Below are 11404 nucleotides of genomic sequence, written 5' to 3'. Positions count from 1 at the left end.
CGACACACATAATAATTATTTTTACTGCCTTTTGAATACACAAAACATTACTCAATTACTCAGCCTTGTCATCGTATGCATTTTAAATGTATAGTTATGGACGTTTTCAGACAGCAAAACCGCTTTTAATCTTTTCATGAGGAAAAAGTCAAAAAGCTGTTAGAAAACTGCCCCAGGGAACGCGCAGCTCATCGGCGCGGGCAGCAACGGGGGCACACGCCAGTCTGACGAAGGGACGTTCTCCCTTTCCCCAGGGCCAAGGTACGTGGCATTCCATCTATTCCGGGTCAAAACCCGTTTTAAGAGGGAGATTCTTTCACCTTTTTACTTGTCAAAAGCTTTGTGGCTGCGCTGGGGCTGTATGAGCAGATACGGACTGAGGCAGACGACATGAGGAGCTCCGATTGCAAATAAAAAAAACTTTATTGCATCTTAGAAGCAAGTCTTTAAAAAAAAAAAAAAAAAAAAAAGAAGATTTTTTTTTTTCCATGCACTGAATCCATCCAAGTACCTACATCCTTGGGACTGTCACCAAAAAACGATGAACATTATAAGACATCAACTCTACACTAGTTGCAGTTCATATTCCATACACGTGTAAACAATGGTTATTTTTTTCTACCGGAATAGCAATTACTCCATAAGATCCCTTCAAGCGCGGCAATGACCTACGCATTGGTTTTCTCTCCGTTCCTTCGCTAGTCTCCGCTTCCCAAAGAGCAGGCAAAGTGGAGCTGAGAGCAATGAGACGAAATGGTGCTGGAGGATACGATAGAAAAATATATTGTTCGCTGGTTTTTTATTTTTTGTTTCTGCGGAGCAAGATATTTACAGGTAGGTAGGTCCCAACAGATCATCTGCTTCAACGACAATGTCCACTCACTGTCTAAGTCTCAGGGTAAAGGGTTCCCTTTCTGGCTTTAAGGCACTTTTATTTTGTATTATTTTTCTCTTACCTTGCTAGGTGTCAATTCATAGGGATCACACTTTCCTCGTACTCGGCCTCCCCATCCCCAGTTCCTCTTACAATACCGAAAGAATTCCTAAGCTTGCTGAAGTCCTTCCAAAAATGTTAAAGAAATTTGGGGAAAAAAGATTCATGGAAAAATATTTTAGAAAGTAATCTTTGGAGCTCATTTACTGCAAGTATGATGTACACTACCTTACCAGTGAGAAGATGCAATACATTCCTAATATATATATATATATTTACACACACATATATATATATATAAAATATTAAAATGACTAACAGATATTCAAGGAAAGGTCAAGAACCTAAAACAATGGATATTAAATAAATTAACGGTCTATCAGATACAGAAAAAATCCCAAAACAAAACTAGTAATCAAATGTAATAATTGTTCCCGTTAACATCACGTAACCGACTGAACAAAATCAACGCCATCAGGTGCAGGACACTCGGTACAGAAGATTTTTCAAAAGCTCTCGTTAGGGATGTCTAATTGTTCGTTGCGTACTGTCGCTTTGCTGCAAGAGATTCGCGTTTCCCATCCTCTTCCCCTCCCTCGTTACGCTTCAGCGTTTCTTGATCGCATCGTCTCAGCTCTAGACAGGCCAGCGGCTGAGGATAATACACAGAACCCACCACGGATTCTTAAAACATTACGTCCATATATATATATATCTATATGTATATATACGGACCAAATAGAAAAGACAAAAATTTGTACAAGGACTAATTGGATAACGGGACAGCAGGTTGTGCTTACTTTCTTCCCTCCCTTGAAGTCGCCTGGCCATAATAAGTGAAAGTGTATTTTTAAACTGAAATAATCAGCCGTTTGGAAAAAAAAAACCAACCACCACCGTCCTGCGATTAATAGCCTTATCGTCATCGCTTCGATTTCTTTTGTTTTAACACAATTTAAAAAAAAAAGAATGGCTACCCTTAACAAAAGAAGCAGAATCTTTGCACGGTAGCAGTCACAACAAAACAGTGAGACACAGCGTTTGTCACTTGGCTTGCATCAGGTCCCAATTTACACAATCCCAGCAACGAAGACAGCAATGGAAAAGGTAGGAAACAATCTTTTGTTCATAAGGAAATTCTAATTCAAGTCAGATTTCCGCTGATCGGTCAGATAACTCTTTAAACAATTTTTTTTTGTTTGAAGGCAAATATTGATCACAGTTTTGTTCAAAACCAAAACCACAACAACAACAAAAAACCAACGGCCTTGTTCTTCTCAAAATGAGCGCTTTGTAAGAAAACAACGATGATTTCTAAAATATATCCTGTGTGGTCTTTTAAAAGTGAATTATCAAAAAACATTTTCCCAAAAATAAATTAGATAATTAAAAAAAAAGTCTTTTCCAGCATAGCTGGACATTAGGCTGTCCTCACTGAGCCATTAGTATTGCTGCTTTTCCCAAAATTTGGGTCATTTTTTTCAAACCATATTTCAGCCAGCTGTTGTGTGGACCCATAAGTTGAAGCTTTGGACCCCAAGCACATCTTATATTGTTTTGGATCAAGATTAGGGTCACAAAAAACCGGGTGATGCACATGGACTACTCCAATTTCTTGGCTTCGGAAAGTTTTTAAGCCAGTTTGAATGACTTTGTTAAATAGGTCTACGTCTTCAAGGCCCCAACCTTGGATGGAGACGTCAAAGCCACCCGCTCGAAGAAGATCACCTTTGTAAATACAGGTAATACCAAAGCCATAGTTCCTCCAGAAACCTGTTTTCTGGGTGAAGGCAAAATGATTGTCACTAGGAACTTTTCCACTATAAACAATCTTTGGATCATACTGGCTAAAAATGATGGGAAAGTATACTTGTTGACCCAAAACTGTATTGGCTCTACAGCGCTGGAGGAATTCCGTGGTAAACACTAAGTCAACATCACAGAAGAAAAGTAAAGACTCGTTCTGGAACTGAGAAGATCCGACTTCCAGAGCCAGCGCCCTCGAGAACTCCCCCGACACCGGTAAAACCTGCATGTCAGCCTTGGGGTATTTGGAGCGGTAATCTCTCATCAGCTCGATCTGCTTCGCTTTGTCGGGGTTGGAGTTGGAATTGAAAAGCAGGACAACCAGCTTGACGTTCTGGTTTGGAATGAGGCACGTCTTTTCAAAATTCCCCATGAACCTTGCGAACATGTCAAAACGTCCGGAGAGAGGAATCAGGATGTTGATCTTCTTGTCTTTGAGTTCCTTCCTCTCTACTTTTGATCGGCTGAGCTGGAAGGGAACAAACATCTTCAGCGAGTTGGAGAGGAAAGACAAGGATCCAGAATCCTGGTTGATTTTGCTGGCCAGCTCTTTGGAGTCCATCTCTTCGTGCTCCATAAACTGGATCTTGCTGAAGGTCTGCTGCAAGTACGCGTGCCTCCTGACGGGGACCGTCATCTTCTTCCCCTTATGCTTTTTGTACAGAAGCAACAAGTCAAGAACGTACTCTGCTCCGTACATCGGGTTTACTCTGCGATAGCCATACTGTATTTCCTTGAAATCTATGATCCTCCCCCGGGTCTTAGCGTTGGCGTTGATCATTTCCATGACCTGCATAACAATGTCATCCAACGCTTCACGCTGAGACGAGTCCATTCCTCTCCGAGGGGGCTGCCCATCGGCACCCGAATACAAATACTTTCCCGTAAGAAACTCCCACTCCAAGATTTCTTCCCGGTGGCGGGGCTGGAATCGCATGAAGGAGGGTGGCATCCCCAGCTGCAGGTCGTCTTTGTGGATTTCTGTATTGCTGTATTTGCTCATCAGGACAATCTCCCGGTGCAGCTGTACAGTCCGGTGGCGCAGCTCTGCTATCTTGCGGCTCAACATGTAGCTGTGAAGTCTGTACTGGTAGGGGGGGTTCTTATTGGGGTGCAGCGTTATAGCTCTGTGTATTTTGCTGTTCCTCAGGTCTCGGATGTAGCCTTTTTTGTTTTGTTCATAATTTTCATAAAACAGCTGCTGCATCTAGAAGAGAGAAAGGAGAAGTTAGCGTCTCGGCAGTGCCATGCTTGTGAAAGTTAGCCCCCGCAGCCCCCGCTGGGAGCAAATTCCTCCCTGCTCGCAGGGCCAGAAGGCTTTCTGAATAAGCTGTTCTTGGTTTTAGGCACAGGTTGTAGCAATACCAGCTGCTATTCAAGGAAATTAAGAGGATTATTCATTGTAAACTGGTAAAAGAAACATCTACCATGGATTTGGGATTACTACAGCCCATTCTAGAGATACCACCGTCAGCCAAACAACTGAGCTGTAAGCAGATTGTAAACTCATTTTTTCACAACAATACAGCATCACCAGGACAAAAAATACCATGAAGCACTCACTACAAAACTCTTCCTATTCTTCTGCCTCCCATGGGCTTTAAGAATTAATAATAATGAAGAAGAATGAAAAAGGATGCCATATACATAGTAAGGAAGTATGACGACACCTTTTCCGTTACACCCAAATGCTGTTCAGGCATTAAAAATCCAGCTTGCCGAATGTTTTAGTCAAGATGCCACAGGCGTTATCTCAAGCGCTGTGATGCAAAGCTACAGTTCCCCCGTGACTTTAAAATGTCAACAGTAAGTAAAAGGCACCTGAGATTCCTAGCAGCAGTTCCCGAAGGCAGGTAATACAGGATGCACATGTATGCTAGAACGAAAACATCCTTAAAGTGGAAATTGCTCTTTCAAAACAAGAAGACAGTGAGCTAAGATTAGATTCCGAAGCTCTACGGAAAGCCAGAACTTAAGAAAAGCCGGCAAACCAGCTTTAGAGTTTTCAGTAGGTCAGGCAGTAGCTGATATAATGAAAGGCATGTGGAAACCAGGATGATGATGTGGAAAATAAGCTGAAAAAAAAAACAACCAAGAGGAAAAAACCTCTCAAGGCTGAAGTTATATACCAGCCTAGACGATGGACATTTAAAAAGATCACAGGCTGATTCTGTGTCATAACACAAATGTCATTAACCTGCCAGAGGAGCTGACACAAGAGCTTCATTCGATGTAAGATCCAGCCTCTGTTACTGGCAGCAGAATTTGCTATGGGTAATACAGTCAATAGAGCACATGTAAAAAGGCTATAAAAGTTAGCAAAGAGGTAAAATCCAAAAGACAAAGAGAAGAGAGAATGACTCAAATATCATGGCAATTAAAGGGAGCACTAAAAAGGAAAATCACAGGCACAGAACAGACAGCACGAGTGATGCTTCTACCAGCTGTTCAGCCCCAGCAGAAGTCCTGTTTTATTAGGCCTTCAGTTGCATTTTTCCCATTATTGTGGACAGACAATCTAAGCGATAAACTTACACCTGGATTTAACTACTTAACACTATCTTAACAAACCAGATGTGCGCATACTGAAACCCGAAATTCAGCGTATCACTGCGGACAACACAGGAGCAAGCTACGTATACTTGAGACAGCTCACGTGGATTTTCATCTGAAGAAATGTGATTTATTTTAAAAGAGGGAGGGAGGAATTTCAGACGGACTGCAAAAGAAAGGCCATTCTTTTCATGGGTCATCACCAATCCCCCACCCCTTCCCCACTCCTGCTCAGGTTCACCTCCTTGCCCACCCTCCCCCAAGGGACTCCTGCTGCTCTCAGCTGTCTGTGAGCAGTTCAGGCCAGAGGCTGCCTCTTATGAGACAGATCCCATACAGCAACGCAGCCAAAGGAGGACATCGTGGCCACGGCCTCTTGGGAGGTCACAGATGAGCTGCCTGTCAAGATGTATATGCCTTTAGAGGTCATGCATGATTTAAAAGAGTGCTACGGGCAGAGGTTAGCTGGTCTAACCTGCATTCAGCAGAGTTATCCAAACTGAATGAACCTCATGCTTTCCTCAGAGTATGTTTTTCCCCTCGCCCAAAGACTGTTTTTCATTTGTATCCCTATATTGTTTCCTCTATTAATAACACTTTATTTTTTGTCCACCTCGAACCTTGCTGCTTCTGTTAAGGGCTCCAGGAGGCCTCAAATCACACCCACTTACGGTCAGTCCTGTAAGCACGATTTATTACAACGGCGAGCTCACACAGCCAGAACAAGACCAGTCCAACGCCGCAGGACCCACACGTATATTTTTACTGACTCCTCTGATCTATCCTCTCTAACACAACATACATAGAGAGAACTAGAAGTATTAAACGTATATGGTAACAGGCTGGAGATTTCACTGACATTTTAACTACAATAGAACTATAGGCACCGGCTTTCCCAAGAGTATTGTGACACTAGATAAAAATTCTTAAATCATGTCATTAGGCAAGTATTATTTAAAGGAAAATTGACAATAGGACTTAATTTCAAATCTTGTTTTCAATTTATAAGAAAATAAAACCAAGACCCTGCAGCCTGAATGCATTTATTCCAAAACTGCCATCTAGGGCATTCTGAGTTAGCTATGAGAGGAAGCCATGAGAAGCAGAAAGGCTTTCAGATTACACAACAAAGTTTTAATAGGATACCGATGGGTAGGAAAATGTTATGAAACTTCCCAATGGAAGTAAAGATACGAACCCCTGGCGAATGGCCTTAAATAAAACTAACAAGAGTATTTTAAAGCTCTGGCTTGCCATGCAGGAGTAACCTCTTAGCTAGGCTGCTTAACTGCTGAACTTTTAATACTACTGGCCTCTTCCAAAAACCAGCCAACTTTGAAAACTGAAAATAAAACGTATCTCAGCAAGACTTTACCGGTGCTTCAATTCAAAGCAATTTACAACTGAAACATCTATTAACGGCCACCTTGCTCCAGCCAAAAAGGTGACAACTGTAACAAACCCTGTGCCCTGGCCAACCCTGCAGTGCAACTAATGAGAAGCACCACAGTAGCCAGGCTTTTATATAATCCTATTTTTCAAAAGAATGCCTTGCAAGGCTGGCGCTTGCATTGTTTTTCCTATGAAGTCTCCCCCTCTCCTTCTCCAGCGTCCCTCTTGGTCTCCTTATTCAGCAAGCGGCAACAGGCACGGGACGGGCCAGCATCCTGCAGCCCCGAACCCCATCTAGGAACCACGGCACCCCCCACACTCGTAGGAAACACACGGAAGGGTATCGGAAGGGGTTAATCAATCCCCTACAGAGAGTATAATGACTTACAAACTGCTTTTGCACAGTAGCATGAAGTGCTGTAAATGAAGGCCAAGTGGCCAGCAGCCAACAGAGCAATTTAACCCTTCCTGGGCCACGGCGCCTGTGGACACTGATCCAACGCTGCGGAAGCGCTGCGATGCCCATGGACTTTCCTTCACAATAAAGACCCCCACATGGATTGTGCTCTCTCACCCACACCCACAAAACTTGAAAGAAGTGAGCAGTTCCCTCCATACAGTTTCACAGCTCCACCAACATTAATTGGCTTAAAACATTAAGGCAGCGCTAGTCCTGGGCACTGGGTTCAATCACTGACAAGGGCAATGCCTGACGATCACCCATCACTCCTAACATAGTTTCTATCTCATTTGGGTCCAAAACACTTTGCTAAATATTACCTACTAGCACACATGGGCTTTCGACTGCACACAATACTGGAAAGCCGTGAGGAAGACAAAAAATCACAATTACCTCTTGTGTAAATCGTTAACAGGTGGGTGAGAGAAGACAACAGAGGAAGTAATACCTGTAATTTATTTGTTCCTCCCACGTAGCAGCCATTAAACACACACGTGGGGAGCGACACAAGCTGTGAACGTGCACATCCCGTAACAGAATGTGCAAACTTCCCATGCCTGTTACCAGACTCCTGCGAGTTGAACTCTCGCAAACTCGTCTTTTAGTGAAACATATTTCTCTATGGTTCTTCTCAAAAAAAGAACCTTTCATGGATATTAATTTTGCAATGATTATATTCTAAGCATGCTTTATTCTAGTGCAGAGCACTGAGAGCGTAGGGATACAAAGAAGAGCTACTCTTTATTGACCACTATTTACTCTAGACCTGTTGAAGCCTTAAAAACCCTAATGTTCCCCAAACCATTAGAGACTGAATGTTTAAACTGTGGTACAGCTGTTGTGGGCACTACTGGCTCGTGTCCAAAAGACCAACTGAAAGGAGAGAGTGTTATGTTCTTCGTTTTAAATGAAGAAGTCTTTTGCAGGCCAAAAAAAGTGAACTGGAGAAAATGGACTTTAAAAATAAGACCAGTTTATGCAGAAACTGGCCCGCAGCCACGGATTAGCCCCCGAGGGCTTTCTCTCACAGCTCCAGATTGTACTGCCACAGCCCAGAAAACGCAGCCCCACAAGTCTCACGAAAAGCAATCGTGGACAAGACATGTTGTATGGCAGGCTTCGAAATGCCCAAGATGTGCTTTAAATACAAAGCCAAACTAATTAATAGCTCGAAAGATGGCTAATGTCACCTAGGCCGTGAGCACCTCAGCTGGGAGGAGATGGGCATGCAGGTCCCTCTCTGCAGCTGGTGCAGAGCTGTTCTCCTACCTGAGTATCGCGGGTGCCCGGGCAGCCCTTACCCTGGCTCTGCAGCTCTGCTGCCAAAATTACGCAAGATGCTCACCCGCATCTCCTCCTTCCAGAAATGCAGCCGCAGCGGCGCAAGGGGGCAGCTCCTGTTGGCGGGTTGAAGTGAAATGAAAGATGTTTTGCACCTACATCCCAAGCTGCACTAACAATAGCTTTGCCACTTTGGAGTGACTGACCAAAACAGATCACCAGTTTTCTGGTTTTTTAAATCACCAGTGTAGCTAAATTGATAAAACATTTTGCATGTAGACCCAATAGAAAGGAGCAGTGGGTCTTCATTTACTGCTGACTTGCCTACGGTGGAGGAGGAGACTGTAGAGACCTCCCTGGATACAAGTCTGTGTATTCAGGTTCTGATTAATAATGAGCTTTCCATTTTAAATCCCAGTGCCTTATGTGCGATCCCACAGCTAACCACTGACACGACTGAAGTCACTCCTGCGCAGACTTATTATGGTGGAGACAAACACGGGGAAGTCATGGATAAACACTCATTTCCAGTGAACTTGGCCACTCTTTCATCCCTGTAACCTCCCCAGTTGCCACTACAGGAAAGGACGCAGGAAACACCACTCGGCACTGGGAGATCGGACTTCCCTCTCAGCTGACAAGTGAAGCCTTGAGCTCTGGAACACGATTAAATGTGATTCCTCAGACGAGTTACTTCTCACACAAATTTCTTCACGTACCACTGGTTTGCATTTGCTTTGTTTCATAAATTAAAGAGGGGCAAGAAAATCAGCTGCACATCCCGAACAGCCAGTACTCAAAATTTCCATAGCAGACTGCTGGAGAAGCAGTGGCAGATCCAGCTGTGACATACTGCGACCTCTGAGTGCAGTAACTCCAGGCATGCTCTGAAGCAAGAAGTTTATTTTGTACAACACAATTGCCTCTTCTTATGTGATACTGAGCGAAACAGGGCCTGTCTCACTCAAGAGCCTCGCAGTGCCTTCTGCACCCCGCTCCTCTCCAAAGTATTTGCAAAAGGAAGCCAAGTATCTAAGGCAAGTTTCAAGCACAGCAAACTCAAGGTCATTGAATTCCCAAGGAATCTGTGGATTAGGAGGGTTACTGATGGAGTTCAATCGTTTGTTAAAAATACCAAGTAGCTGTTTAATTAAATAACTGTCCTTTTCCCAACCCTTTCTTGTTTAAGCAAGTAGAAGAGCTTAAGAATTACTCACTCATTTACAGTTTCTCAAACTAAGAAGCCTTTAAAGTATTCCCAGCTTGGCAACAGAAAGAAGAAAACCTGCAAAAATGAACGTGTCTTCAAAACTGGCATCACATACTTCACCTCTGTCCTTGAGCTTACCCAAAACCTACACGTTGGAGCAACCCACATGGGAACTGAGATCCTCCAGCTACGAAGCAGAAGAGAACTTCCCTGCTCCTGGCCCTGCATTAAACTGAGCTTCATCCTCCTGGTCTAAACAAGGATACAGGATCCTGGTCTCCTCTTAGTCATGAGGCGAGGATTCCTTCCTCAGGCCTCCCCCATTTTGGGTAAGGGGGACAAGTTGAATCACACCTGGGGTGTAAAGAAAAAAGAAAGACTAGTGCAACCGCGTAACGCTTTCAAAAGAAGATAGTTACCCATTCAGTGAAACATCTTTCCCCATGAGTGCATCCGACACACAAACTACACAGGTGCCATTGTGCACTCCATAAAGCCTGGAACTGCTACTGTCCAGACACAGATTTATGTTCTTAAGGCATAAACCAGAATATAACGTGAAAGCATTTTATATCTCAGGAGTAACCAGATAAAACAGAGTGTGCCATTTTAGGATATTTAGATTGAACTGTGCAAGCCTTAGGAGAGCTGGATGCAATTGCAGGGTTTTCTTCCAAAAGGTTCTGATTTAACAGAAACGAACCCAAATAAAACAGCACTAAATATTAACAAATGTTCTATCCTACAGCTATTAAAGAAGCAGAACATCATAGGTGGTAATGACTAATTATCATTGCTATTGTTTGAGAAAGTGTGCTCAAAATTTGTTCCTAGCGCAATTTCCAAATTACGAGTCCTGGTGCAAAACCGCTGCTCCGCACATGGCTCTCCCTCGCTCAAGTGAAGGCTTTGACCCACGGGGCAAATGATTCAGCTCTCCCTCTCCAGCAGAGAGGGACTGCCTCTGTCCCGCATCCAAACAAAACCAGGAATACAGCGACTTGCCGCTGATTTGTTCATTTAAAGGCCAGACTCAGGGATGACGCCAAATTACTTCTCCACCAAATATACTGTGCCTCGGGATTTCTTTTCCTTGTTGTCAACTCCACACTTTTAGACTCTGCAGTCCAGGCAGAGTACAAGAAAAACTTGGTTTTCATTATGACTTTCAACAGGCCCATGAAAGAAAGAGCCGCAGCCTTGGAAGTCTGTATCTGCTCTTTCTCATGCAAAGCGTTAAGATTTCAGAGAAGCAGCACATGACCCTTGGAGGGTACTTTCTTGGAGATGAGGAGCAGAAAGCTTCTGACACCCTGGCAAATATTTTTTTGAATGCTGGAAACAGAGTTAGAGGGATGCAGTCTCCTCTGAGCGGAGACTACAGAAGACCTCTTCTGGACCGCTGCGTGATTTTCCACCATGTGTTTTCAAGAGGCAGTAATGTATTTAGAAATACTTTTGTCCGTGGAATTCAAAGATTCCTATTTGGGAGCTACTTTCCACATCCAGTGGTTTTGTAGGAGTTGCAAGCCATGATGGATGATGAGCCTTTTTGGTCCCGAAACACTTGGCAAAGCTACCACAAGCTGCTGCTTACAGGAGGCTCAAGAAGAAACCCTCCGCTTGGAGAAACTTCAGCTGCAGCCTAGGCATCCACACATCATCTCAACAGCAGCCCAACATCAGAAATAAAGCCGGAGCAGTGTAGCCTCTCAGCCAGTGATTTTGTAGCACACGCCAGACCAGGTCTCCAGGTGTCTGCCAACAC

At 43.7% G+C, this 11404-nt stretch overlaps 1 protein-coding gene across 1 annotated transcript in view; it reads right to left on the bottom strand.

Moving 5' to 3' along the window:
- Window positions 1-399: 399 nt before the first annotated feature.
- Window positions 400-11404, bottom strand: part of CHSY1 (chondroitin sulfate synthase 1) — a 79503-nt gene continuing 68498 nt past the window's right edge. Inside the window, exon 3 of the mRNA XM_074599693.1 lies at window positions 400-3947. Coding sequence (XP_074455794.1) covers window positions 2355-3947 — 1593 coding nt within the window. The 3' untranslated portion in view covers window positions 400-2354. The remainder of the gene's footprint in view (window positions 3948-11404) is intronic.

The sequence above is a fragment of the Larus michahellis genome, chromosome 9, assembly GCF_964199755.1.
Source record: "Larus michahellis chromosome 9, bLarMic1.1, whole genome shotgun sequence".
In the NCBI taxonomy this organism is placed as follows: Eukaryota; Metazoa; Chordata; class Aves; order Charadriiformes; family Laridae; genus Larus; species Larus michahellis.
This window is presented reverse-complemented; position numbering and strand designations above follow the sequence as displayed.